This window comes from Pseudopipra pipra, chromosome 16 (genome assembly GCF_036250125.1).
Source record: "Pseudopipra pipra isolate bDixPip1 chromosome 16, bDixPip1.hap1, whole genome shotgun sequence".
NCBI classification, from domain to species: Eukaryota; Metazoa; Chordata; class Aves; order Passeriformes; family Pipridae; genus Pseudopipra; species Pseudopipra pipra.
In genome coordinates, this window is record NC_087564.1 from 678489 (window position 1) to 705374 (window position 26886).

General features: G+C 57.4%; 1 protein-coding gene across 1 annotated transcript in view; it reads right to left on the reverse strand.

Annotated features, from left to right (window-relative positions):
• The window catches only part of NTN3 (netrin 3), a 32273-nt gene extending 17682 nt beyond the window's left edge, over positions 1 to 14591 (reverse strand). Inside the window, exons 1-2 of the mRNA XM_064672430.1 lie at positions 14505 to 14591; positions 4632 to 5630 (exon numbers count right to left, since the gene is read on the reverse strand). Coding sequence (XP_064528500.1) covers positions 4632 to 5601 — 970 coding nt within the window. The 5' untranslated portion in view covers positions 5602 to 5630; positions 14505 to 14591. The remainder of the gene's footprint in view (positions 1 to 4631; positions 5631 to 14504) is intronic.
• Between the last annotated feature and the right edge of the window lie 12295 nt (positions 14592 to 26886).

The window sequence follows — 26886 nt, forward strand, 5'->3', positions numbered from 1 at the left end:
CCATCCAGCGCTAATCGGGCAGACGGGTCCCCCTTACCCGGCTAAATACTCTCACTGTTCCTCAAGCTGAGGCATTTGCAAGCTCTGTCTGTCTCCCGTTAATCACTAATTAAAGGCTTGAATGTTCCCTGCTGTTTGGGGTATTAATAAGAATTTAATTGCACAGTTTGGGGCTAATTATGTGGCAGCTCGCTTCCGCCCTTGTACAGTATGCCCAATTAAACAATCATATGATCAATTAAACAATCACAAGATCTAATAATTTGCAATAATAGACTAATTAAATGTTGACACCTTGCAATGGAGCAACTTTCTGTCTCCCTTTTGATAATGTTTGAACCCCTGCCCAGGCCACAGCCACCCCAAAACCTCTCCTCCTCTGGGCTTCTGTGGATGGAGAGCCTGGAATGATGGCACGAGGCTCTTTGGGACGGACCCTGGCACGGGACAGGCAGTGCCATTCACTGCGCCACACGTGTGGCAGCCAATGGAGCCCACAGGGCAGGAGTGGGGCTCACCGCCCCTACAAGTTCCCTAGGAATAATTAGGGAAGGCAGCTGGATCAGTGAAACCCTAGACTGGCTGCCGCTGCCAACCCGCAGCAGATTCGAGCTACGCCCCTGCTTTGGCTGGAGGAGAGCCTGGCTGGGACATGGGGGAGGTTGAGGCTGCATCTCCACTCTGGGCATGGGAGCCCAGAGCAAAGGAGCCCCTTCCCTCCCACCCACACTGCCCCTCCATCCTGGGGAAGGTGTTGGGAGAGAGGGCCCGGGGCTCACTCTGCTGCTTCCAGGAAGCAGAAGGAGAAACAGAAGGAGAGAGCCCTACCCAAGGGGCTGCGAGGGGCAAGGCTGAGCCACTCCTGCCCCATCCCAGGAGGAGCAGGACTCAGGATGGTCAAAGACGTGTTAATCCCATCTGCCAGGGTGGCTGCCTTCCCCTGCACCCCAGATCTGCTGGGATACCGCACCCCATGGGACGCAGGTGCCCAGGCAGGGGCAGCAGAGGAATGCTGTCTGCTTGCCCACCTCCTAAAGCTATCGCCTTCCCCTTGCTCTCCCCAGGGAAGGACCATGGCTGGTGGTGCTGGGAACACACTGGTTTTCCAGTACATCTACTGGGGAGCAGGTACGGAGAACCTCGTTGGGGGAACTCACAAAGGAAGGGGCAAACACATACAGGAAGGGGCAGAGGACACGGGAATTACATGTGATCCTCCAAATCCCACCACTGCTCTGGGGTTTGGTGTTTTCAGGCACTGGCATCCTGGTTGGACCACCACAGTCCCCCGGCCCAAAGTGGAGGGAGCACTAGCCAGCGAGGTCTTCCCAGGAGAGCGCAGCCCCTTCCCCGCCGAGGCCCCGGATCAAAGCAAGGCCCGGGCATTATTCTGGTGCTCCGGGGAGTGCTCCCGCCGCGGCGGCCACAAAGGGAACAAGAGCTCCCGCATCACCAGCGAGTGCATCAATTACTTCCAGTGGCTGCCTCGTGCTAATCCGCTTCCCGTTCTTCCCCAGGCCGGGTGTTTGGGGGCCGGGCTGTCGAGGGGGTGACCGGGCTGTCCCCAGCAGCTCACGGGTGCAGGCCGGGACCGGCAGCGGTGGCCGGGAGGAGGAGTTGAGAGTCTGCAAGGATAAAGCTGCTGCATCACGTGGGGGTCCCCGGGATTTGGCGATCCTGCTCCTGCCAGCCTCCCTGCTGGGATTATCCTTCACTGAGCCTGTCCTGGGCTAAAAGCTGGGGGGGACACACAGAGGGGGACACATGTCCCTCTTTCCCTGCCCTGGGCACACCAGAGGGCACACAGAGTCCCAATATTAGCAGGACAAACATTAGTCCCAATATGTCCCAATATTAGCAGGACAAACTCCCTGTGGGACACGCAGGTATCAGGAGAACCCCAGTGCCTTTGGCCCAATGGCCACACCCTGTAACCACCAGGCACAGGGCCATGCACCCTGCAGCACTGTGCCCTCTTGCCAAGCCTGCAGCATGGCAAATCCACTGCCACTGTCCTGGCTGTGACATTCCCAAACCTGCCTGCTTGCCAAACTCCCGCTGACCCCCTTAACTGCCACAGCCACAGTGGGGTTGTGTCCTGTGCTGATGCTCAGGCCTCAGGTGGCACTGGGCTGTTTCATGTCTGCATTTCCCAGAGACAAATTCTGATGAAATAAGAAATGGATGTCCCAGCATCGTGCCATGCTATAGGACATCTGTTTGTCCCCATGCTGTAGCAGGCAGACTCCCATGCCCTGGAGGGAGACAAACCCCCAGGCAGGGTGCTGGGGAGCACAGAGTCAAGAGGTGACACATCCCAACATGACCTGAAGCTGTACCAGCTCCACGGCTCCATTCTCACTCACTTTCAGGGTGCTGCAACTCCCTATCCTGCCGCTCAGCTGCCAAGCTCCTGCATCCACCCACCCTCCTTTTCCTCCTCCTCCCCACTCCCCAGCCGCCTGACATCCACCACCGCGAGCCAACATCACCGATGCCCGACCGCAGGACAGAGTCCGGAACAGCCTCCAGGCTGAGCAAAGGGAACTTCCCGGGCAGCCTCTCCTTTTAATTGGTGCTAATTGCTGCGTCTGTTCGTGCTGGCTGGGGAGATGTCATTGTTGAAAGGCACAGAGGGGAAGGCTTGGGGAGCTAATCCAGCTTTCAGCCGCTAAGCCCTTCGGAGGCGGGTGATGGAGAAGCTCTTTCAGGTCCCTTCAGAGAGGGTACAAAGCCCAAGAGGGTAAAGGGAGAAAGAGGGGAGCGAATCAACAGGAAAAAACTACTTTCACACGCAGCTCGGGGAAGGCTCTTTGTGTGCGGGGCTGTCGGGGGGGCAGGGGGCTGAAGGGACCACGCGGCGCTCCCGCCTCCTCTTCCCTCCCTCGTTTATCTTTTCAGCCCCATCTGCCAGAAGGGGGACGGGATCTGCAGCTGGGGGCAGGATGCTCAGAGAAACACTCTGCAACGCGGGACTCTCACCTCGCCATGGACGAGATGGACAGAAAACCTGCAGATGCTCCCCCAAAACAAGCCCTCTCTGGTTTAACCCCATATGTGCCGGCAGAGCAACCTCCACTGCTGTCCCACTGCTTTACTGGAGGATGTGGTGCTGAGGCAGATGTTGTGTGGGATGGCACAAGGGAGGCAGCCAGCAGGCCGAGGTTTCCCTTCTGTCCCAGGGTTTCCATGGGCTCATGAGCCTGCTGGAGGCCTCCCCTGCCCGACCTGCAGCAGCCCTGGGCAGGGTGCAGAAGGGAGGGTTTTTTGTGAGCTCTCATCTTTCTGAGACAAGTGGGAAAACACAAGGGCTGATACATTCCCACAGTGTGTGAGGTGGTTTAAAGCATCAGCTCTAGCACTTGCTTTGAATCCACTGCCTTTTCAGCCATTCTGAGAAGAAATCTGCTGTAACATGTATATATTGAAGCAGACAGCTGGGATCTCAACAAGGCATCGATCACAAATACTAACAAGTCCTTCTGACCTTTGCCACATCACTGAGCCTTTCAGAGGCTGATTAATGGTACAGCTTTCCCTTGTCTCCATCCTCCCACCACCCCCTGAGACCTGGGCTCCAGTCCAGGAGGAGTGAGAGGCTATTCCTCCCTCTCCCAGACCTTCGCAGGACTCTGGCATCCCCCTGCCCCATTCCAAACCAGGAAAAAAAGGCAAAAAATCTCCACCAAAATCCCACAAAGATTCATAAGTGGGACAGCCAAGCAACATCAGTTTCATGTTTTGGAAATGTTTCATTTTGATGACAATATTTTTATGATCATGGAAACCTTTGCAAGGACAAACAAGCTAAAACCACCACACTAGAGTGAATATGAAGGATGAAATGTCAAATTAGGATATCTCCAGTATTTCCTCAACCCCTACCAGGTTTTTCTGCCTGCTCCCTGTCCCCAAGCACATCTTGAAGGGGACACTGCAGTTGCCTCTCAGGCGCAGGGACAACTGGTTTGCTGCCCAAGGGAAACACTGGAGAAGGGCATCCCACACTAAGGTTTGCTGACCAGCTGAAAGACACCTGTGATTTTTGGGAGGGTTTTGGTGCTTTGGTTCATGGCTGAACCACTGCACCTCTGAGGGGACACCTGCAGCAAAGAGAGGGTGAATGGTTCACTGAATCACAGAATATGCCAAGTTGGAAGGGACCCACCAGCATCATTGAGTCCAACCCTCAGTCCTGCACAGGCCCATCCCTAAGAGTCCCACCCTGTGCCCCAGAGGATCATCAAACCCTCCTGGAGCTCTGGCAGTCTTGGGGCTGTGCCCACTGCCCTGAGGAGCCTGGGCAGTGCCCAACCACCCTCTGGGGGAAGAACCTTTTCCTGAGATCCAACCTGACCCTGCCCTGACACAACTCCAGGCCATTCCCTATGTCCTGTCCTTGGTCCCTACAGAGCACAGCTCAGGGCCTGCCCCTCCTCTGCCCCTCCCCAGGAAGTTGTAACTGCAATGAGGTCTCCCTGAGCCTTTCCCAATCCTCTGGCAAGGGAGATGCTCCCCAGTCTCTCCAGACAAGCACAATCGCTTTGGCTCAGCACCCATCAATTCCTCCCCCAATGACCTGTTGTAGCATTTGAGCCCCAGGAAACAAAAAATATTTGAAAGCCCCTTACCCAGACACTCATTGGCCTCGCGGGCGCTGGCGCGCTGCCAGGGCCGGTCATAGTGGAAGGGCTTGCAGCGGTCGCACTCGGGGCCCTCCGTGTTGTGCTTGCAGTCGCACACCAGCTTCTGCTCCTTGTCCTTCACGCAGCGCGCCGCGTGCCCGTTGCACTTGCAGCGCCCGCCCACCTGCAGCTCCCCCACCGCATAGTAGTAAGGGGTCGAGCTGGCACCCCCGCCCTCCTCCTCCCCGGCGTCCCGGCTGCCCAGGTCGCGGAAGAGGTGCGGGCGGCTGAAGACCACGCGGATGTCGGTGGCCGTCACCCAGTCCTGGAGCACAGGGCTGCTGTCGAAGTCCTGGGCGGAGGGTCGCCCGTCGAGGGTGCTGAAGGCGATGAGCCCGCCGGTGAGCGGGTACAGGTCGGTGAGGCCGTCGGTGCACAGGGCCTCCTGCTCGTTCTGCTTGGTGACAGTGGCTTTGCTGGGCTTGCCGTAGATCTTGCGGCACTGGGAGGAGTAGTACTGGTACGGCACCCAGGTCTTGCCGTAGTCCATGGACTTGAGGATGGCGGTGGACTCGGGCCGAGGCGAGCAGAACTGGAGGCTAACGTAGACCACCTCAAACTTTTTGCCGAGGGAGAGGGTGAGGGTGACGTTCTGGGGCGAGTGGTGGAGGGTCTCCGAGCGCCAACACGTCATGTTGGAGGCAGTGTTGAGGTCAGTCAGGTAGGCAGGTGGGTGGGCTCGGCGGGGGTCTGAGGCATTGCAGTGCCGTGTCGGGGGCTTCCCGCACGTGCTGGAGGCTTGGACCTCCTTCCCGAAGGCAGCATTGACAAATTCAGGGATGCAGCGGCGAGGAGCACCGCTCTCATCGTAGCAAGGGTCTGGGGGGGTCTGCTGGGCCACAAACGGGTTCACTGTCTGGGAGAGGCCCAGCATGGCGGTGGTGAGGAGCAGGCGCAGGAGCTGCAGGATCTCCATCCTCCTGGGGTGAGGGAAGTGGCTCCTCCCTGGAGGAAGAGCAACAAGAGTGAATAGCACTGGCAGTGTCATGAGCCCATGTTAGGGGGACTGGTAAGGGATGGGAAACACTCCCATGGCTGGTCCTTCACCTGTGCCCACCTTCCCACCCCACATTCACTGATACATCATGCTGGGAGTGGGGCAGGGAGGTGATCCCTTTGTGCTGCCTTATCTACACCAATCCCTCCCTGCTCATCAGCAGGAGTGCAATACCCTGGGAAACGGCGAAAGGAGGTGAGCTTTGGATAGAGGAGGTTGGAATCAGGGTACAGCCCTTCTCTGGCCTCTGACAAACCATCCTGGGGTGACAGGAATGTTCCTGCCTGCCAGCAGCCCTGGCTGTCACACACAGTTTCAGAGACCACGTCACTGCACAGTTGACAAGGGGTGGTGGTTGAGAATAGCTGGGGAGACCTTCCAGCTGCAATAGGAGCTGCAAACTCCAAGTTATCCAACTGCAGCACAAAACAACTCCTGACAGTGCAGGAGAAAGGAACAGCAGTAAAAACACCTTGGAGGCACATTTTGCAAAAGGCAGAAGGAGCTTGTTGGGATGAAGCCCTGGGCTCCTAGGCACAGCACTACTTTCCTTGCTGGCCATGGCACAGTGGTTTCTCCAAGTCAGGGGCTGGATCCCCACCAAATTCCTCTGCCATGCTACCTGTGTAATCCCAGGGGCAAAAGTAGGTTATTCTGGCCTCACCCCCAAGAAATCCAGGTCTGCGTCTGGCCTGTCAGCTGATGGAAGGAAAGGTCAGGACCAAACGCAGGGCCTGGGTGGGCTCCTCTCCCAGCAGCTGCAGCACAAGACCAAGGAGCTGAGTGGCTCCTAGGGGATGTGCCTCATCTCCTGTGTCACTGGCTCAAAGAGTGGAAGAGGGATGGGAGGTCACATTCCCTTCTGCTAGCTCTGGTTGCAGCAGGAACATCCCACATGATGCAGATTGGCCACATCCCATCATGTGAGTGGCCACGGCTCATGCAATCACCAGAGAATGGCCTTGAGTACTGCAGCTGGTGGCAGACACGTGAGCTGCCCAGATGGGTGGGTGGCATCAGCCCTGCCATCCTACAGGGTTGTGCTGAACCAAAGCCAAGTTCTTCAGCCTCTACCAGCCCATGCCATAGTCAGGCAGGAGGAGGGAATCCCCTCATTGTCCCCTCTTCCACTAATAAATCCTTACAGGATGACTTGGGATTTGTGTTTCACTTTGAGGAATGAAGTTCTGTGCCAGCAGCACAGCCCAGCCCAGCATCCCCAGCTCTGCCCCCCACCTACAGCCCCAATGCTGCTCCTGCCCATTCAGCTGCCCATTCTGGCCAAAGGAGTCTGCAAGGGACAGCCCATTTCAAATGATTCAGGACTTTTTTTGTTTGTTATTCCATTTTGCGAAGAAAAAGGATCTATGACTGTGGAAGAAAGCTGCCTCTCCAGGCTGCCAAACCACAAATGAGAGGAAGCTCCTCCCTGCGCAGTCACACTCAGCCCAGCAGCCAGAGCCTGCCGAGGGGGCAAGAGGGACAGAGGTCTTGGCCTGTCCTAGGGCATCATCCCCAGGACAAAACCTGCCTCTGCCACTTCCATGCTGTTTCCTCACTGATTAATCCTCTGTTGTTGGAAAAGCTGATGCTCCCTTGGTGGTCCCTGCATCCCCCCAGCAGCACAGTCCCCGCTTTACGGCAGTGCTGCAGAGCCTTTCGGGGGCATGTCAGCCCATGGCTCGGTGACTTGGCAGCCAGCAAGACAAAGGATGTTGTCCCTGGAGCACTGACAACCTACATGAGGAGTGTAGCTGCAGGATTGGAGACTGCAGGGACACAGCAGTCATCAAAGCAGAGGAGGCATCGTGCCACAAGCACCAGGCAGTGAGGAGCATCCCCTGGTGCAGGGAGCCCACAGGGACCCTCAGCCCCACTGCAGGCAGCTGCCTCCTGGGCAGGAGATGAAGCCATGGTTGCTGCCAGCTCCCTGGTATCTGCCTGTCCAGGGACTGTCGAGCAAAGGCTGCAACTGGTTAATCCCGCAGCACAATCCCAACTGGACCAGTGGGCAGTGAGCCAGAGCCCCTGCCAGCCCACCAGGAGAGCCCTGCTCCTGTACTCACACCCAGCAAAGGGGGCTGCAGAGTGCTGATGGTCCCTGCTCAGTGCCCAGCAAGACCTGGCCGTGCACATTCCTGCAGAGGCCAGCACAGCACCTTCAGCCCTGTGATGCTGCCAGTGCCCCCCCATCATCTCCATCCCACAGCACACCCCACAGAGGGGACCCTGTCGGGTGCTGCTTCCACCACCTCCCATCCCACCACCCCTAGGGCAGCATGTAGTGTGAGGCAACCCTGTAGGAAAACATTGCATCAGGAAGAGAGAGGTGAAACCTCCAGAGGTGCCTCAGCAACTGCATCCATCCACTTCAGGGGGACTCGGGATGTATAGAGCAAGGCACCTACTAAAGCCTGCCAAGGAGGAGTCTCCTCCACCCTTTGCCCCTCTGCTATGTGGCAGCAAGGTGACAGGGCTAGGGACATGCTCAAGCATACCACCTGTAAAGGCCTTCTAATTCCCTATCTGGTAAGACACAAAGGTGTGGGGAAACCCCTGGCCAGGGGAGAATGACAGCAGCAGCACCTTTGGTGGCCAGGGGAGAGCCCAGAGGTGAAGGAACTATGAGCACTGGGGCAGCAGGTCTAGGACCCAGGACAGGGTTACCCCTGTTTTTGGGTTGTGTGGGGGGCACAAGCATCTGCTGCTCATCCTCCCTGCCCTGATGGGATGCTCTGTCCCTCCTGCCAGTCTCACCAAGTCCCTGCAATTCAATGCCAAAATTCTGGGGGCTCTGCTGCCAGGGAGCAGCCCTCGGGGAGCCAAGGCTCACCCAGCAGTGTGTCGGCACTGCAGAGGCAGGGCATGAATGGAAATCATTATCATCCCCAGGACCACACACAAGCATGCACGCTCCGTGCTCAGCTCACCCCATTATCCCACTGAAAGAGAGCCAGGGCTGGTGGTCTCCGTGGGCCTCACCTCTGTATCAGAGAGGAGGGCAAGCTGCAATCTGCTCCCTTTTATGCATATTCAGCATGACCCTGGGAGTGCCGGCAAGCTGCCAGAGAGGCCTGGGAGTGGGTATTTCTCTCCCCAGCCCCCATGTGCCCCCTTTGCCACTTCCCATCTTTGCTGCCCCCGGTTCAGTTCAAATGGAGACGCTGCTGACTAAGCAGAGAGAAATGGGATGACCCCTCGGTGCCAAATCCAGCCTAGCATATGCCTGGATCTGGCACGAGGAGGGATATAAGTGATGGAGTGCCTTTTGCAGTGACAACATCCCGAAGGTGTCCCCAGCGAGGCTCTCCTGTGGCTGTCGGCTCGCTGCCACCAGCAGCACCCGCGGGCCGGGGCTCACCCTTCCCGAGGAAGCGGCCGCCCTCCCAGCTCCTCCCCAGAAGCGCCTGCATTTTTGAGGTGGGCGATTTCCTCACTCCTCTGCTCGGGGAATGCTAACAGCCGTGCGGCTTGGAAGGAAGTCACTCCGCCGGAGTGCTTCAGAAGTGCTTTAAAAAAAATTAGCTACCACATCCAACGCCTCCACACCCCTTCTCCCTACAGCCACACGCTTCCCAGAGCGACCAGCAGCGTTTTCCTGCCTTGTGAGAAGACTTGTCAGGGCGATGCTCCAGCCCACTGTGGGTTCCTTTCCCATCGTCTTTCCACGAGGCAGGGCTGCTGAGTGTGATGCTGGGCACAGACGCATGCCTGGAGCTCCAGGTCTCTTGATGCTGAGCCATGGGGTGGGTGCTTGGTCCCCAAAATAGAATGCACAAGACAAGTGCAGCAGGTGAGGCAGGGCAAGGAGAGCAAACTTCCCACAACACAGATACTGGTGCCTGTGGCAGGCCCAGGGTCACCACCCAGCAGACCAGGGGCTGTGGCAGCTTTGCCGAGGTAATTACAGGATTAAGTGAAACAACACGAGACAGGGAGGGAAGGGGGTTATTTGCCAGATTTGATCCCAGGACCTTTGCTGCACCAGAGCAGCCTTCTCTAATTAAAGCAGAGGTGAAGGCGAGTGGTGCTCTGCTGTTGCGAAAATGTGGGCTTAGAGGGCAGGCAGTGACTAAAGCTGAGCAGCCAGCACTGCCTGGGAGGGGAGGCGGAACGCCCCAAGGGATGACAGGGGAATGGTGCTTCCTTCCTGCCAGAGACCTGCACTGCTCCCCCCAGTTTTTCTCACCAATACTGCTGACATGGTCCAGCTGGATGGGTTTCTGCTCTGGGCCAGGACAGTGCAGTGCATGGGGTACTCGCATCACCTGAGGAAAGCATGTGGCCCTACTTGGAACTGGCTGAGATAGGAATAACTGGTTCCCACAAGGTGCTGCATCACCCTGTGCACAGGGTACCCTGTCCTGGGTACCAGCGTGGGACAGGGACAGAGCCACGCAACCACATGGGGCATGAACATGCTCCTCATTGCACAGCAGAGCTGTGGAGCAGCAGGCAGATTCCTGGGCAAGGACCAAAGGACCTGACTACTTAAGGGAGTCCAACAACTAAATCCAAAGTGCTTGTATCCTCCCTAAGATGTGGCGTACCCAGTAAAGCCCACCAGCACCTCAGGTGCCATCTGAGCAAGAGGGCACTAGGGGAATGGGATGGGACCCAAAGCAGAAGAGGAATGATGTGCTCAGAGAAGCTGTAACCAGGCAAAAATTATAAGAGCATGTCCCTTAACCAGGATGTACCTGCTACCACACTCTGCACTTTTCCACCTCATTATGGGTCCTTCCTAATGAGGGCATCTGCACTCCCTTGCCACACATGCTGTGGGAGTGACCCCCTGCAGATCTGCCCCAGACCATGAATAAGACCCATCTTGGGGGGCAGGGGGGGGTCCCTGGGTACCCAGGTCCCTCACCCACCATGCCAATGCCAGCTAGGGGAAGCTTCATTCCCTCACCCAACAAGCAGAATGCATCAGGACCAAACTGTGCTTCAGTCATGGATAAATCATTCCATGTGTCTCTGGGACATAAAAACACAACCGAGAAGTATTTAAAGTGAAAGGAAAAACCCCATGCAGCCAAGGTGCTGGTCCAGGCTCGGCTTTCCGGAGGCAGGGAGAGGCTGGAGGGATGTAGTGCAGCTGGGTAGTGCTAATCGCCTTCCCAGCCACTAATGGAGCAACCAGTGCCCACTTGGGACATGGCTAATGGCACTGAGGAGATGCCTCACTTTCCTTTACAGACTCTCTCCTCTCTTCTGACATTTAAGCATCAGAAGCTCCTGAGCGCTCACAGACCCACATCCGCAGAGTTGGCCTCTCTGCACAGCCCCTCGGGCTTTCAGCCCCCCGAAGGCACAGCTCACGGGGGCAATTACACGGCAGCGTCTTCCTGCAGCAGGCACTCGGGGTGATAGATCCTGAAACGCACTCTGGCAGGTCAGAGCCAGAATGACACAAGCCATACGATACCCTGGCGGTGCCAGGAGACGTGTACAAATTACACTGCAGGAAAGGATGGGCCAGATTCTGACCTCAGCCCTTTGGCATTGGCCCGAAGTAACTCCATTCACATCAGGCCAAACCAAGACGTAAGCGACTCCATTCAAATTTACACTGGCATACCTGTGGTCAGGATCTGGCCTGGCTTGAATTAGTTGCAGCCTGATGTTACAAAAGGCAGAAACGGAGCCCAAATTTCCAAGGTTATTGAAAACAACCAAAAAATAAAAGAAAAAAAGAATTCCACCATGAAGCATATAGTCCCCATGCTACTCAGCCATGTACATGGAGCTGTCAAAGGTGGGATGCTTGGACACATCCTTGCTCATCAGTTTTGTTAACTCATAAGCCACACTGACCACAGAAAGGAGGGACCAGCACCCTGCATGGGTGCCCTGCTGAGTCCCCCATGCCTTCTCTGCTCACCACTGGTCCTGGGTAGAGCTGGTCCTGCTGCCAGGAGGAGAGACTTCAGCAGGGTATCACCCATATGATGCAGAGCTGAAATCATTTTGCTCCAACACTTACACCCCCCCCAGCCAGTACAAGCTGGAGATCTCCTCCTCATGCTTCCAGTGCAACAGCAGCTCAAGGAGGCATCTGGAGCCCTTGACCTTGCAGGAGCAGCAAGCACTGTCTGGATGCATTTGGACTTAATAATCCTTGTGGATCCCTTCCAACTCGGGGTATTCTATGATTTTATTCTACCCTATTTATTAACCTCTACTACAGCTTGACCAGTTGTTTTACCCAACTAATCGCAGCCCAGCTCTCTGAACCCCTTCACCCACTCCTGCCACGGTGCTTGGCTCTGTCAAGTGCTCCCAGCAGCATCCTTCAAGGTGCAGAGGATTTTCCTCCCACTGCTTCCAGCAGATGCATGGAACTCATGCAGTCCAGTCATGCAGTCCCAGTCTAGAAGTCCTCATTGCTTCAACCCCTTTCCACTCCATATGGGAATAAAGTGATCTGGTTTCCATAATGTCCCTCATTGCCTTTTCACAACGTGCCGGGCACAGATGTTGAAAATAGTCTGGATGAATATTTAAAATGGTATTCAGAGATGACAACATTTGGCCGGCTTTGAAAGATCTCTCACATTGGGCAGAGGATGGCTCACGACAACGGGCCGGAAACATGCTGCACTTTGACATCTCTGTTTTTTTTTCACCTCTTCTCTGGCTATTGGTACGATATTTCATGCCCCTGGTGTCCCACAGCCTGTTATTACTTGAGTGCCAGCCAAGCCTGCAGCATTTGGAAGAAGCTGTCACGTACGTTTTTAAACATCACGGGGCAAAGAGGAATATGGAAAATCTGTCGCGTTTCCATACCGAGCACGAGTGTCCTGCGCAGGCTCAGGGAGGGGCTCGAAGGGGCACAAAATAATTGCTTCCTTATGGAGCGGAGCCTGACTAACAGGGTGGGGGAACAGGAGGCAGAGGTGCTGCGGACACCCTCGGCACGGCAGGCTGCTTCCCTGCTGAAGGCATCTCAACACGCACCCCAAGGTCTGCACTGGTGCTCAGCTCCTTCTTCAGGGCTGGGAAACATCTCTTGGATGCACACCTCTGCCAACCAAGGTGGGAGCTCAGTCCTGGCTGACCCAGGCTGAAGGCATCATATTCTGGTGCTCAGGGAGCAGTGGAAATGCTCCTCAACCTCGACGCCTAGCAGCTTGCGTTTTTGGTGAGCTCCTCATGCTCAGCTGCATCCATAGGCCTGGCTTCTCTTTTCCACGGGCTGCAGACACACCTCAGCTCTTTCCCAACCTGGCATTACACCTGCTCTCTTCTCTGCAGGGACCCACCTTGCCCTCCTCCTACCACACACAGGTGGAGGAGGAAGGGGTGTTGGGATCCCCAAAGCCCACCCTTCTCTTGGCCTGCTGGACCTCCTGTCCCCTCACCAGCCCGCTCCAACCAGGTGAGTAGAGCAGCACAGCAGCTCCCTCTGTTTTGTAAATGAGATACTACAGAAAGAGAGGAAAAAAAGTTGTCCTCCATCCACCAAAACACCTTGGAGGGTGTTTTCAGAGCACAGCTGAAGCCACATCCCCCTGCACCGGTTACAGAGAGCTCCAGCCTCTCCTGGCTCAGAGACAAGCAACAGCAAACCTGGCCAGGGAAGAAGGACCTGTGGCATTTCCAGCCATGTGGGGTTTGCACATCCTGGTCTACACTCAGTATCATCTCAGCCCAGCTACAGTCCAACAAAAACAGCACAGATGGAGATGGGGATCCTCAGCCCAGCTCACATCCCATACACTCGTGGGGTGAGCTCCCAGAGAGAGGAGCATCCATGCCCAAGTGCTGCCCAGGTAAGCAGCGAGCCAGCAGGACCACTGCACTGACAGAGGAGCTCCTGCCCCTGCCCACGGGGCCTTCCTCACCCACCATGCTTGGCGAGGCAGCAGACTGCCAAGCACCACGTCCCCCATCACACCAGTTACTCCTTATCCCAAGAAAGGTATTTCCACCCACCCACTCTCCAGTGGGCTGGGGAAGCTGTGGGTGGGACGGCGTTTTGAGGAAATGAGGGTTCAGCAGCTCCCAGAGAAGAAAGCAAACGCAAACCTACCAAACGCAGCCCAGCCTCCCTTCTCTCCGCACCACCGCCCGCTCGCGTGTGCCTTGCCCAGGCTGCTCTCACCCCGGCTGTCGCCCAGGGCAGGGGGCTGGGGTGCCGAGGGTCTCACTCAGCTCGGCCCAGCACTGCAGAGCAGCCGAGCCCATCACGCAGGGGCTGTTTCCAGAGGGAACCCACCCTCTGAGCCACCGCGGGGCCTCTCCGTGTGCCGGGAAGGGACCGACGATAGCCCCAAGCCTGGGATGGTGGCAAGGGCGATGCTGGCCGCCAAGGTGGCTTTGTGCGGTGGAGCCCTCCCGGGCTGAGAAGGGCCTGCGGCGGGAGCTGCGGGCAGGGGAGCACGTGTGCGCCCCGTGTCCCTCAGCCGGGGCTGGCATCGCAGGCACGGCCTGGCAGCGCTCCCGCCGCTGCCCGCACCGCGCCCGCACCCAGCAGGGCCGGGGCTGCGACACCGCGGGGCTTCGTACAGCGCCGAGCACCCGCGCGGCCCCCGCCAGCTCTGCGGGGCGGCCGCGGCGAGCCGGGCCGGTCCGAACCGGGCCAGAGCGCGTAGCGGCCGCGGCCGGAGCTGCCCGGGGCCGGGAGCGGGGCTCGGCGGCGGGCGGGCGGCCCCGCTGCGGGGAGGTCCCGTTCTCGGCAGTGAAAGGATGGAAAGGGAAATAAAGGGAGGGTGAGTGCGGGGGGAGAGGGAGGAATAAAAGGCAATGAGGGAGGGAGCGGTGAGGAGGAGAGCGGGAGCAGGAAGCGCCGAGAAGTTGGGAGCGCAGCTTACCGCGGCCGGGCAGGTAGCGGGGCCGGTCCGGGCAGCAGGTCCGGGAGCGGCGGCGAGAGGAGCCGGGGCCGCGGCGAAGCGGGCGGGGGCAGCCCCTTCCCGGGGCTGAAGAAAGGAAAAAAGTAAAGAAAAGGGGAAAAAAAGCAATAATAACAAAATTTCCAGGGAAGTGTGTGTGTGTGTGTGAGCAAAATAAGGCGAAATAGTGGAAAGCGGGAGCGCTGCTCCCGGCGGTGCGGGCGGGTCCCAGCGCCGTGCCCGCAGCCGGCCGCGCTCCCACCCGCTCCGCCGTACCGCCCGCGGCTGCTTCGGCTGCGGGAGGGAGGGGGGGAGGCGGCAGGGGAGGGCGAAGAGGAGAGGAAAGGGAAAACAACAACAACAAAAAATAAAACCTTAGGGAAAAAAAAGAAAAAAGAAAAGAAAAGCAAGAATTGGAGAAACTGAGCCCCCACCGCCGCCTGGAAGCGGAGTAAAAAGGCTCCAATAAATCCCGGGTTGAAAAGAAGGGAAAAGTCACCTCCCCGAGGAAATCAGAAGCAGATTTCGAGCCATTTAATCACATGCAGGGAGGTGTGTGCGTGTGCGCCGCCCGCCGCCGCTGCCAGCCCTGCCTCCGCCCTCCGCCCCGCCAGCAGCCCAGCGGGCAGGGCTGGGCCGGGCGGAGAGCGGGGAGCCCTCCCCGCGGGTGTCCCGGTGGCCGCCCCACCGCCGGGAAGCCCTCCCCGCCGGGCACCACCGCGGGGGTCCCGGTGGCCGCGGTCCCACCTGCCGCCCGGGCGGCCCCGCCGCACCCCGGGAGTTCGCCGAGCCCGCCGCGGGTCCATCCCTGCGGTGTGCGGGGGGCTGCGGGGCGTAGCCCACCGCGCCGAGGGCTCAGCGGTGCCGCAAGGGAGGCAGCCGGTTATCCTCCCTTGGTTTCCCAAAGCAAATAAGGGATTTACCAGGCGGGAGCAGCTCCTCTTATGGAGGAGGCTGGAGTCTCCAATCCATCCCGTAGTGCGGGGGCTTTTCACGCGCTGCTGCACCAGGGCCACCCTTGGTCTATGATTTTCGGGCGGGGGGGGGAAGAAATGGGGCACTTCCGTGCCCAGCACAGCTGCCTCCGGGCTGCCCCAGGGGGGCTGCCCCGCCATCCCCAGGCCACCTGCGAGTGGGGCAGGAAAAAGGTGAAACTAATTTAATCAGTTTGTGTGAGGTGATGGAGGAGAGCAGAAAACCCGGACCCGGATCCCCTCCTTCACTGCGGTCGTGTTCACAGCCCTGCAGCCCCCACATTGTAGATGCTGTGGCAGTGGATGTGAGGACTGAGGACAGCACTGGCGGTGGGGAGAAGGGCAACGTGCCAGCACAGTGTTCACCCGTTATGTTCAAAGCTCCCACCCACCATCACCCTGCTCCCGGAGGACCCTCCTTACCCACATCCTGTTGCTCTGGGGCAGCAGGTTGCAGGAGCAGCTCTCCCAGCCGGCTGGCAGATGCTCGCTGAAGGCGCAGACCCCAGCTGGCCTCCAGCCCCAGGGGAAATGCTGTTTGCTGCTCTCTGCCTTGTTGCACAAAATACATCTCCCCCCTTCTTCAGCAGCAGGGATACAGATAAACAAGGGCAAAGCCATCAGGTGACAGAACAGAGGAGGCCCGGGCCGTGAGCAGGGGAACCTCAAGGCTCTCCAAGTTCAATGCTACAGGTGTCTTGTAGCCCCCCCGTCTTTCTTGGGGACACTTGTGCATTTGAAGAGTCAGATGGCCAGAAAGCATGAGGACAACCATGAATATGAGCTGTGATACTGAGCCAGTCTGGCCGGGCTGCTCCAGGGTGGTGCTGAGCTGGCGGGCTGAGTCACCACAACCTCAGTGCTGCTGTTTTCACACCCATTGGACCCCCTACTCCCCCATCCTAGGACCCAAACATGATGCTAGAGGTGCTGGCCACCGTATGGAGAAGTCCTAGGACTGCTGTCCAGAGGTCTCATGACAGTGAAAGCCTAGCTGAGATGGGCACAAGCTATTTCCTGAATCCTCATTTCCACTGTTCCCTCTTTGCAAGATGAAGAGCCTGAGAAAAAGATGTGGCCTGAGTTTGGCAAACAGGGGGATGCCATGGACATCAGCAGGGATGGAACACTCACTGAGGTAGGAATCGGACTGCGAGACCCTGCTGGTGTCCCTCAGCATGCCAACATCACCATGAATAGGGCACCCAGTGCTCACTGCCTTCCTGGGCAGGGAGAAGAAGAGGGCAAATCGATTGTGTGGTTTGTCTCCCTGGTGTCTGCAGGAAGCTCTGCCTCTTACAAGCTGCTATTCTGCATCCATTGCCTCATGAAGGCACAGTGTCTGGTGCCAGCCAGGCCTCTCAGTCAATGAAGGATTGCTGAAAGGACACACACATCCACAAGCTGTTGGAGCAAAAGCACCGGCACCAAGTCAGCTGGGGCAGACACAGCACAGAATGGGTTGGAAGGACCTTTAAAGATCATCCAGTCCAACTGCACAGCAGGGATATCTTTCATTAAACCAGATTGCTCAGGCCCCCATTCAACCTGGCCTTGAACACTCCTAGGGATGGGGCAGCCACAGCTTCTCTGGGCAACTTGTGCCAGGGCCTGACCACCCTCACAGCCAAGAATTCCTTCCCAATATCCCATCTCACCCTGCCCTCTGTCAGTAGGAAGCCATTGGCCCTTGTCCTGTCCTTCCAGGCCCTTGTCCAAAGTCCCTCTCTGGCTCTCTTGGAGCCCCTTTAGGCACTGGAAGGGGCTCTAAGATCTCCCTGGAGCCATCTCTCCCCCAGGCTGACCCCCGTCCCAGCCCCGCTGACATCAGTACCTCGTCCTCCCAACCCCCCCAGCAACTGCAGCCAGCCCAGCCCTGCAGAGACTCCCTTGGTCGTTGCTTTCTGTCCACAGAGTGGCTCAGACCCTGCACCTGAGACCCCTGAGCCCCAGACCCCACCTGACCACTCCTGATTCCCCCAAGCCATCCTGGATCCCCGGCTCCCTTGGACCCACCTGAGCCCCCAAGCTCCCGTGGCTCCCCCTGATTCTCCCAAACCCCCCCAAGGGACCCCTGGATCCCCAGGCTCCCCAAGCCCCCTGAGTCCCCCAAACCCTCCTGGCTCCCCCAGCTTCCCAAGCCCCCCAGTCCCCCCGAGCTCCTCAGCTTCCCTGGCTCCCTCAGACCCCTGAGCCTCCCAAGTCCCCTCAACTTCTCCAGGAACTCCCGGACCCCCGAGACCCCCCCTGGCTCCCCAAGTGCCCCGAGTGTCCCCAGCTCCTTCCAGGACCCTCCATTCTCCCATATCCCCCGGCTCCCCCGAGCTTCCCGATACCCCGAGGCTCCCCCGAGCCCCTCTGTCTCCCCCCGATCACCCCAGGTCCCTCTGGCACCCCGATCCCCCCGGGTCCCACCGATCCCCCCGATGCCCCCTCGTCCCCACGATCCCCCCTCCCCCCCCGATTCCCCCAGTCCCCCCAATCTCCCCGATCCCCCCGATCCCCCCGATCCCCCCGATCCCCCCGGTCCCCTCGATCCCCTCCGATCCCCCCGATCTCCCCGGTCCCCTCGATCCCCTCCGATCCCCCCGATCTCCCCGGTCCCCTCGATCCCCTCCGATCCCCCCGATCTCCCCTCTTTCCCCGATCCCCTCTTTCCCCTATCCCCTCTCTCCCCTCTTTCCCCAATCCCCCCGATCCCCTCTCTCCCCGATCCCCTCTCTCCCCTCTCTCCCCGATCCCCCCGGTCCCCCCTCTCTCCCCGATCCCCCCGGTCCCCCCTCTCTCCCCGATCCCCCCGATCCCCTCTCTCCCCGATCCCCTCTCTCCCCTCTCTCCCCGATCCCCCCGGTCCCCTCTCTCCCCGATCCCCCCGGTCCCCCCTCTCTCCCCGATCCCCTCTCTCCCCTCTCTCCCCGATCCCCCCGATCCCCCCGATCCCCCCGGTCCCCCCTCTCTCCCCGATCCCCTCTCTCCCCTCTCTCCCCTCTTTCCCCAATCCCCCCGATCCCCTCTCTCCCCGATCCCCTCTCTCCCCTCTCTCCCCTCTCTCCCCTCTCTCCCCTCTCTCCCCGGTCCCCCCGGTGGTCGGTGCGCGGCGCTCGCGCGCCCCCTGCCGGCCTCGTCGGGTACCGGGGGAGCGGCCCCGTCCCCCCCTCGGGTCCCCCCGCGCCTGTCCCGGGGCAGGGCAGGACACCGGCGGTGGGCGCAGGAGGCCACGCACCGCAAGGCCGGGCCGCTTGGCGGGTGAGCCCGACTGTACCCAGCGCCCGGCCCCCCGAGGAAGGAGAACGTGTCACAGCGGGCAGCGCCAGCCCCATCCCACCGGGTCGGCATGGCTCCGAGGGCTGGAGGCTCATGTTTCCAAGCGAGCAGGGAAGACACCCTATTTACTGCTCCCCCACGTCCTTCTTTGACCTCCTCACTGGAGGAGGAAGAGGTTTGCTGCCAGACGGAGGACTCTTTGGCTAGTCCCACAGGCCCCTCTTCCTGTGCAGTGACAGAGGAGGGTCTCATTTCAGCCACTGGGTCGTCTTCAGCGTGATTCCATAATTCTCATGTTTCCCTTCTTTCTGTGCCATTTACTCTTCTGAGGGCACCTCATCTGCCTCCCTTTCCAGACTCCCAGTCTCCTGGCAGACATATCTTCCTTCCCACCCTGTGTTCAGAGTCTGTCCCCACACCCAGTTTCTTCTGGAGTGCAGGTCACAGCAGCTGTCCCCAGGACCTGAACCATGACCTTGCCAGGGTGTGCAGAGAGGCACAGACACCCTCCTCATGGGGTATGCTTTGTCCCAGGTATCCTACCATGTTCCATCACACCAGCGGCTCGGGGCTCTCCAGAGCCTCAGCAGCTCTTGGGGTCTGCCCACTCCACCCTGACCCTCCTGCTCACCACCAGCCTTCCTGCAGGCCCAGCGCACCTATGGTGCATTTGAGTCCTTCCTCTCACTCTGCACAGCTGGAGAACAGAGACCTGGGCTGCCTGCCCAGCCTGGGGTCCAGGTGCTGGCAGCACTCAAGGTTTGAGCACTGTGGGGGTATGGGAACAACCCAAATGGGCCTTCCCTGGGGACCAGCAACACTGCTCTGGGCCATAACAGCTCTTTTTTGCCAGCCAGGAAGGTCGATGGGGGCAGGTCACTGTGGGGATTTCAGGTCTGGGTGCCCCTATGAATCGGTGTAAAATCAGCACAACATTGCCATGGGCAGAAACACACTATTGCCTCCCCCTCCCAGGGGAAAGCTGAGCATCTGGGGCTCGAGTCTCATTTAGACATGAACCATTTCACCACTGACATAAATACCCATTTCCAGGCAGACACAAGAGCCAGACCTTGATGGAGTTAGGGATTGTTGGTTGAAAGGTACACTGTGAGTGTGGCTTGGGGAAAAGGAACACAGTGACCATCTCCGACATTTCCAGCATATAACACGACTGCAGAGTGACGTTACATGGATCTGTGCCCTGCCCTGCCCCTGCTCACCCCAGCATTAACATCACACAGGTCAGGCATGGTGCTGGAGCTTTAGTTAACAGCCCAAGCTGGGGCAGCCCAAGGCACTGCAGTGCCCCAGTAAGGTGGAGCCAGGGGAAAGCTGGAGAGATATTGAACCTGCAACAGTCTGTGTTGAGGCCGTGTCCTGGTGCCCTTGTCCTTCCCAGCCTTGGACTGGGGGCGTGCTATGGAAAGGTGGTGCAGAGGCTAGGAACGATGTGCGACACTGCCCTCAAACACCCTCTCTGCCCCCAGGAAGTTGCAGCTCCGCAGGCACTCCAGGTCCTGCTCTTCCAGCATATCTCCAGCTCTGTGTTATCCCCCTGTGTCTGCTCTCAGCCCATGACAAAGGGGCTTGCACGTCCCTGCTTACAGTGAAGAAATCCCTGGACAATGCTGAATGCAATGAGCATGTCCCAGGTCCCCACACCCAGCAAGTTAGTGGGGTCAGGAGTCGATTTTGTTTCTCTTTCTTTCTCACATCGGTTTCCTGAGCTGCAAGACCTCAGTTCGGCCCTTTCCAGCCACGCTTGGTTCATCTTTAACTACTCCCATTCCTGCATCCCTGCCGTGGCTGTGTGTGCACTGCTCAAGAATGTCACCCCTACACCTTACAGTCCTGTCTGCATCCCCCTGCTCTGCAGTGACCGCTACGGCACCGGCGTGTCCCTTACCCACGGCAGGCAAAGGGACACGAGTGCCCCAGGGGCGCAGCCTCGGGACCCTCCATCCCCCGCGGGGAGCAGCGGGAGCGATCCCAGCCCGAGCCCGACCTGCTGGCCGCGAGGTGGAGCCGTTCCCCCGCAGCTGCGATCCCGATGCCGCGGCCCCGGAGCGGCCCCGGCTCTTCGGGCTTGGCGGGGAGAGGCTCCGGCAGCCGGGAGCGGGTGGATCGGTACAGCGGACTCGGGATAAGCCGGTCCCAGGGGGCACTGACAGCTGAGTGTGTGTTCCCGTCGACAGGAGGATGCTGTGCCTGTCCCGTTCCCGTTAGTGGAAGGATGTTGTGCTTGTCCCATTTCCATTAGTGGGAGGATGCTTTTTCCACAGATGAGAGGATGAGTGCGCGTGTCCTGTTTCCACAGGTGGGAGGGTACTGTGTGTGTCCCATTTCCATCAGTGGAAGGATGCTGTGTGTGTCCTGTTTCCATCCGTGGGAGGATGCTGTTTCCATAGGTAGGAGCGTACTGTGTGTGTGCCATTTCCATGAGTGGGAGGATGCTGTACATATCCCATTTCCACAGGTGGGAGGATGCTGCACCTGTCCCATTTCCACAGGCGGGAGGAAGCTGTGTGTGTCTTGCACTTCTTGTGTGACAGCAGGAGCCTCAGCTGCTCCCAGGGCAGCTGGACCTCTCAAGGAAACACAGCCACCTGCCAGCAGCATCTGGATTATATGGATGTGGAGTGAGGGTTTCTCCTGCCTGAAGTCAGAAGGAAACCTCAGCTTTAGCACAAGGAGTGCTTTTAATAAACCTCATCAAGTATCTCAGCAGCTTTAGGTGCTGGGGAGCCTGCTCCTGTCTGCTCTTCCATTCCCTGCTCCAATCCTTGCGCTTGCTGCATGGATCTGAAGGAGCTGGGTGATATCCTTGCACACTGGGGGAACATGAGCCGTGCTGGTTGGGGGTAACACCTTGTCTGCAGCGTTGGAGGAGTGGGTGTCCACTGCAGAACGTGGCTGCCGATGTTGTAGTGGGAGCACAGCGTGGTCCCGGTGCCGCAGGGGTGTTCCCAGACAGACACCAAGGGAAGAGACCTGTAAACCTGCCTGGCAGATGGAGGCTGTCCTGTGTGAGCTGGGAGCAGCTCGCTAGGCTGCCTCTGTGGGTTGGCTTGTGTCTTGTTTGCTCCAAACCAATTCAGCCTTAGTGTTTGGGTAGATTTGGGCTGGGATTCCAGAGAGCCTCAGCAGCTCAAGCCGTGCCTCTGCTGCTTGGTTGGGCACGGCATAGGGGGCCCTTGTTTTGCTCCCAGCCTGCTTCTAGGACCGCAAGTCACAGCACAGAGACACCAGCCCAGATCTCCAAGGCAGCAAGGCCTGATGCTGCTCAAACTGCCTCAAGCAGCTCCTGTGGCTCCAGAGCCTGCTCAGTTGCAAGCAGCAGCAGCTACTGTGATATAAACAAATCCCTATTTTTTGAAGTGTTGGTGGGATTTAAGTGCCTGCTTCCTTGCCCTCTTCGGGAGTGCTGGCACATGGCAGGCCTGTAGGGATGAAGGCAATTCATAGTCCCAAACCTGCGAGAGCTCAAGGAGTGTTTGGACAATGCTCTCAGGCAGAGGGTGGGATTGTTGGGGTGTCCTGTGCAGGGCCAGGAGTTGGGCTGGATGATCCTTGGGGGTTCCCTCCAGGTCAGGAGATTCTGTGATTCTATGAATTCCTGTGAGGCAGAAGTGTGAGCACCTGGTAAAATGCATGTGGCCACACTTCTCCAGTCCTCCAGACTGTCAGGGGAGGTCTTGCCTCCACTGCTCTGCCGACAGTCCGGGGCTGAGCTCCCACTGGGGGAGGAGCCCACGAGGTCCCTTGGTGTGGCTGTGTCACACTGAGCTGGTAGCACTGCTGAATCAACTACAGGTCTTTGTCTGAAGGTGTCCTGAAAATCAATCTGTCTGGAAGGTGATGGGGGTACCTGGCTGGCAGCCACAGGGATGGTCAAGGGTAGCAGAGATATGAAGGGAAGAACTGGGACAAAGGCCTGGGAAGGGGAGACCAGGGTGAAGAGTGAGAGAAGGAAAGCAAGAGAGGGAGAGGAAAGATGGGAGGGAAGGGAAGGGGAAGAAGCTCATAGGAAAGCAGAGCGTGAAGAGGGAGAGAAGAAAGACGGGTTGGGGGGAAGAGAAACACTAAGAGTTTTGTAACAACTTAAATTCATTCCAGACAATGTCCAAGGATCCCTGGCAGCACGGGTTGAAACTAACCCTGCCTTTGATTTTATGAGTTCATTATATGTTGTTTGGGACAGTGATTCACGCATCTTGGCTGCTTCACATTTTCCCTTGTGTCACAAATGAAAAGGGGACCACGAGATGGATTCTTTGGGTGGAAAATATTCCCTCAATTGTTAGGTAGATGTCTCTGTGCCATGCAGAGATCCCAGGAGAGTGGTCTCCTGGACTGCCCCAGAACATACAACCTCTGTGCCTCTGTGCTCCCTCTTAAAGAGAAAGCACTGGGAATGGCCAGGCAGAGGGAGGTGAGAAGCCTGGTGGTGGCCACGTGTGTTCTGCACCCACCCTTCACTGTGGTATGGACCAGAGGATGGACACCTGGGAGAGCTCAGACTCATGTGGGGAGGACATGCAGCCACCAAGGATGGTCCTGTGAGAGCCCATCTGGATGGTGAGGGAGTGTGACCCCAAGGTCACAGTCCCAGCCTTGGGGACCCCACGAGGGTCACACTGCAGCACCTCCGTTCCCATCCCAAGAACATCACTGCACTTACAGGTTATTGCTGCTCAAAGGTGTGAGGCACTGGATGAACTCCAGGGAAAACCATTCAGGAACGAGTTGGTGGCTTCTAGACCATTTTGGTTGGGAATATTCACAATCTGTTCAGAAAAATAACAAAACATGCCCAAGCCAACATCAAAGTTTGCATTGGAACTTATTGAAAACACCAATGACTTGGTTGGGTATTGTTACTATTTTTAGCTTCATGTGTCATTTCAGGTTTTCCAGTGAGAGGAAAAAAAAACCTCACTGATTTTTAAAACATGTTGTTGGTAGAGAAAATACAGGCCTCCGAAACTGGACATGAAAAGCTTTTTGCCTGGCATTTTCTGGTTTTGATTTATAATTTCTCTTCCAAACCCAGACAAAGTTCAGTAAAATGTTACATTTTGACCAGAAAGTCATTTTTCAGTGTGGTCAGTTCTAGCCTCAGCCCTGGGAAATGGCAGTGCTTCCAACCTGGAGAGCCACGACCAGCCTGCAGAGCTTCCCACACTGGCGTGCCTTACACTGACAGCGTGGAAGTGCCTCGAAGATCCATAAACTCCTTCTTGGGGCATGGAAGGTTTTGCAGAGGCCTGAATTAGCTTGAAAGGAGAGCTGAGACTTCCTTACAAGCTTGTGCCGGTGCCAGATGAGTTTCATGTGGTCTCCCAGGCAGGACCACCATGCAGAAGCCCATCCCGAGGTGGGCTGTGAGGATGAGAAGCACTGAAGTGGGGTGGTAAGGAAGGACTGACAGCCCATCCCTGCGACCCCCGAGACTCCCTGCTCTGAATGTGTCCCAGAGACCCGCTTACCCCGTGCTCCCTCCTTCCCTCAGGCCTGGGCTCAGGCGCTGCTAGTCCTGCGGGGAGTCTGTTCTGAGGATAAAGCACAGTCTTTATTCTGCTGGGATTGCAGGCCACCATCTTTCCCCAGCACAAGCTTCACTTCAGGAAAATGAGGGGGGGTTTTTTGTTTGTTTTTGTTTGAATGTTGTTGTTTTTAAAGAGAATTCTTAGGAAAAACACTCGCTGAGACGGATCAGCTCATTTTCAAAGTTGTCCTGAGGCAAGAGGCAGAGGGTGTGGGCTGCGATACACACCCACATCTGTACAATGAGGAAGGCAACAGCGCAGAGCAAAAACAATTGCATGAAAAGCTTTCCAACAACAAAGTTTGCAAACCCACAGAGCCCAGGCTATTTCTTGTGGTCGGTGGGTAAGAGTTCCCAGATAATGCAGCCTGACAATGGAACAATGGGGGCCGAAAGACGTGGCTCATGATTAGGAGTTATATAACAGCGGCTGACATTTATTAATAACACTTGTGTTGGGCTTCATTTTCTTAGTTAGCACTTTTCAGGTTCAGAGCACTTTACAACCCCTGGCTATTCCATATTTGATGCTCGACATGAGGTGGCTCAGAGGAAATGTTGGCCTGTGGCAGTAGGAACAACTTTCACGTCTGCTTCTCTTGCAGACCTTAAACAGGAGAAGGGAAAATGGGCTTTCACTGACTATTTGGGACCTCTCCCATACTCCACAGTCGCAGGGTGGAGTACAAGACCACAAAGGAACATCATTTGGGAAAACAGGGTTTTCCTAGGATGAGTTACTGAAACTTAATGTTTTCTAAGTGCTCCTTATCCTGGAGAATGAGCAAAATTGGGACTTTCACTGGGATGCAGGAACCTGGTTGGGTGTGATACCAAATGGGAAGTAGCCCTGGAGGAGCAGTCCACAGCCAGCCTGCAGTGGTGGCATCTGCCTCTTGGCACAGCTTTGGGAGCAGGAGTGAGACATCCCACTGGAACAAAAGACAATCACGATGTCTGCCTGCCACGTCCTTGGGACGTGCCGATGGGAGCAGGGAGCATGGCTGCTCTTAGAGGACCCACTCGGTGCAGTCTGGGCTGGGCTGGAGGCTTTCTTTCCCTGTCTCACATGAGACCTTGACGCAGAGCAGGAGTCATTCCGTCCTGCTCAGGGGATGAGCGGTCCAGTTTGAACAGGTTGTCTCCTTCTGGTCTGGGTAGGCTATTTATTGCTTCTCTGACTGTTGCTCATGGTATGTGCTGACCACTCAGCCTGCTTGTGAAAAACAAGAGAATTCCCGTCCAAGCACCAGTGCCAAGCAGGCAGCGACGGTTTTCTTGAGCAGGCCTTAGAACCTCTCCTCAGCCCTGGGAGGCAGATGTCTCAAAAGCAGCTCAGACCTGGGAGAGCTGTGGCCCGGGATGAGGCTTTGGACTCAAACACCCAAAGAGCTCATCAGATGGTCCCCTGTCTGCTCCAGAAGCAGAACTAGCCCAGGCAGGAGCGAAACCTGCCCGTGTGCGTGGAGGTGAAAGCAAAGGGCCTCGTGGTCCCACAGCTCTACTCCTAACCAGGAGGCATGGGGGACTTTCAGATTCCCATAGGAGAACCTTGCAATGAGAAGGAGGCAGGGTTTGCAGCTACAAGGGATGGGACTTGGTGCCTTTTTCCACCGGTTCTAGAGGTGCATGTGCTCCAGTGATCAGTCCTGAGACATGGAAATTCACACTTCCAGCTGTTCCTCTCATAGGAAAGGCCTGGAGATGCTACACAAAGCCAAGGGCAAAGAGCCACCCTAGGGACAGCCCTATGGCAAGTGCTGGGGAGGTGCCCATGCAGCCTCAGCTGACTGAAGGTACGGGTCTCTGATGCTGAAGAGTGATTCCCAGAGCCCACTGAGCAGTAGCCAAGCTGATGCATCCTGTAAGGAAGAAATCTCCTATGTTGGTAAGATCTAAATCATACACATCTGTCCAGATGTGTCTACCTGCACAGGAGAGATCTTGAGATACTGCTTTTTTGCCACCTTGTGCCTCAGAGGCACTGGCAGCACCAGGAGCACTTCTTGCAGCTGTGAACCACTGTCCCACACGGGGAAAAACCTCCCACTCCCTCAGCTAATGCTGTCTGGTGGTGAGCAGATTGCACTCCAAATGCCAGAAGCACCGTGCAGGGGCTCTGCTCTCTGGCAAACACCTGCCAGTCAATGGTTTATCAGCTCTTCTTCCTTAAAAGTGCTTGGGATGTCACCCCCACAGTGCAGTCCCTGCACATCTTCCCAGCCCTTTGCTGCCTGCAGTGTGTGAGACAGAGAGAGCAGGACACTGGCGGCTCAGCATCTGCTGTGATGGGTACCAGGCAGGGCTGGTACCAGGAGTCACATGGGGACCACAGAGGGTGGGCCGGGGTTGCCCTCAGGTCTCTGGCTGAAGAATGTATTGCTGGTGGTGGCAGGGGAAGCAAGGGTGTCTCCTGAGTTTCATCCCTCACCATGGATCTGCCTCAGGCTTGGGAGAGTCAGTCCTTGGGGCTTCTTCCTGCCCCTCTGTGCCTTCCTGTACAGTTGGGATGGATGGCAAGCAGGCTGGGTCAGGGGGACCACACAGCATGACCATGTCATGGTGATATGGCTAC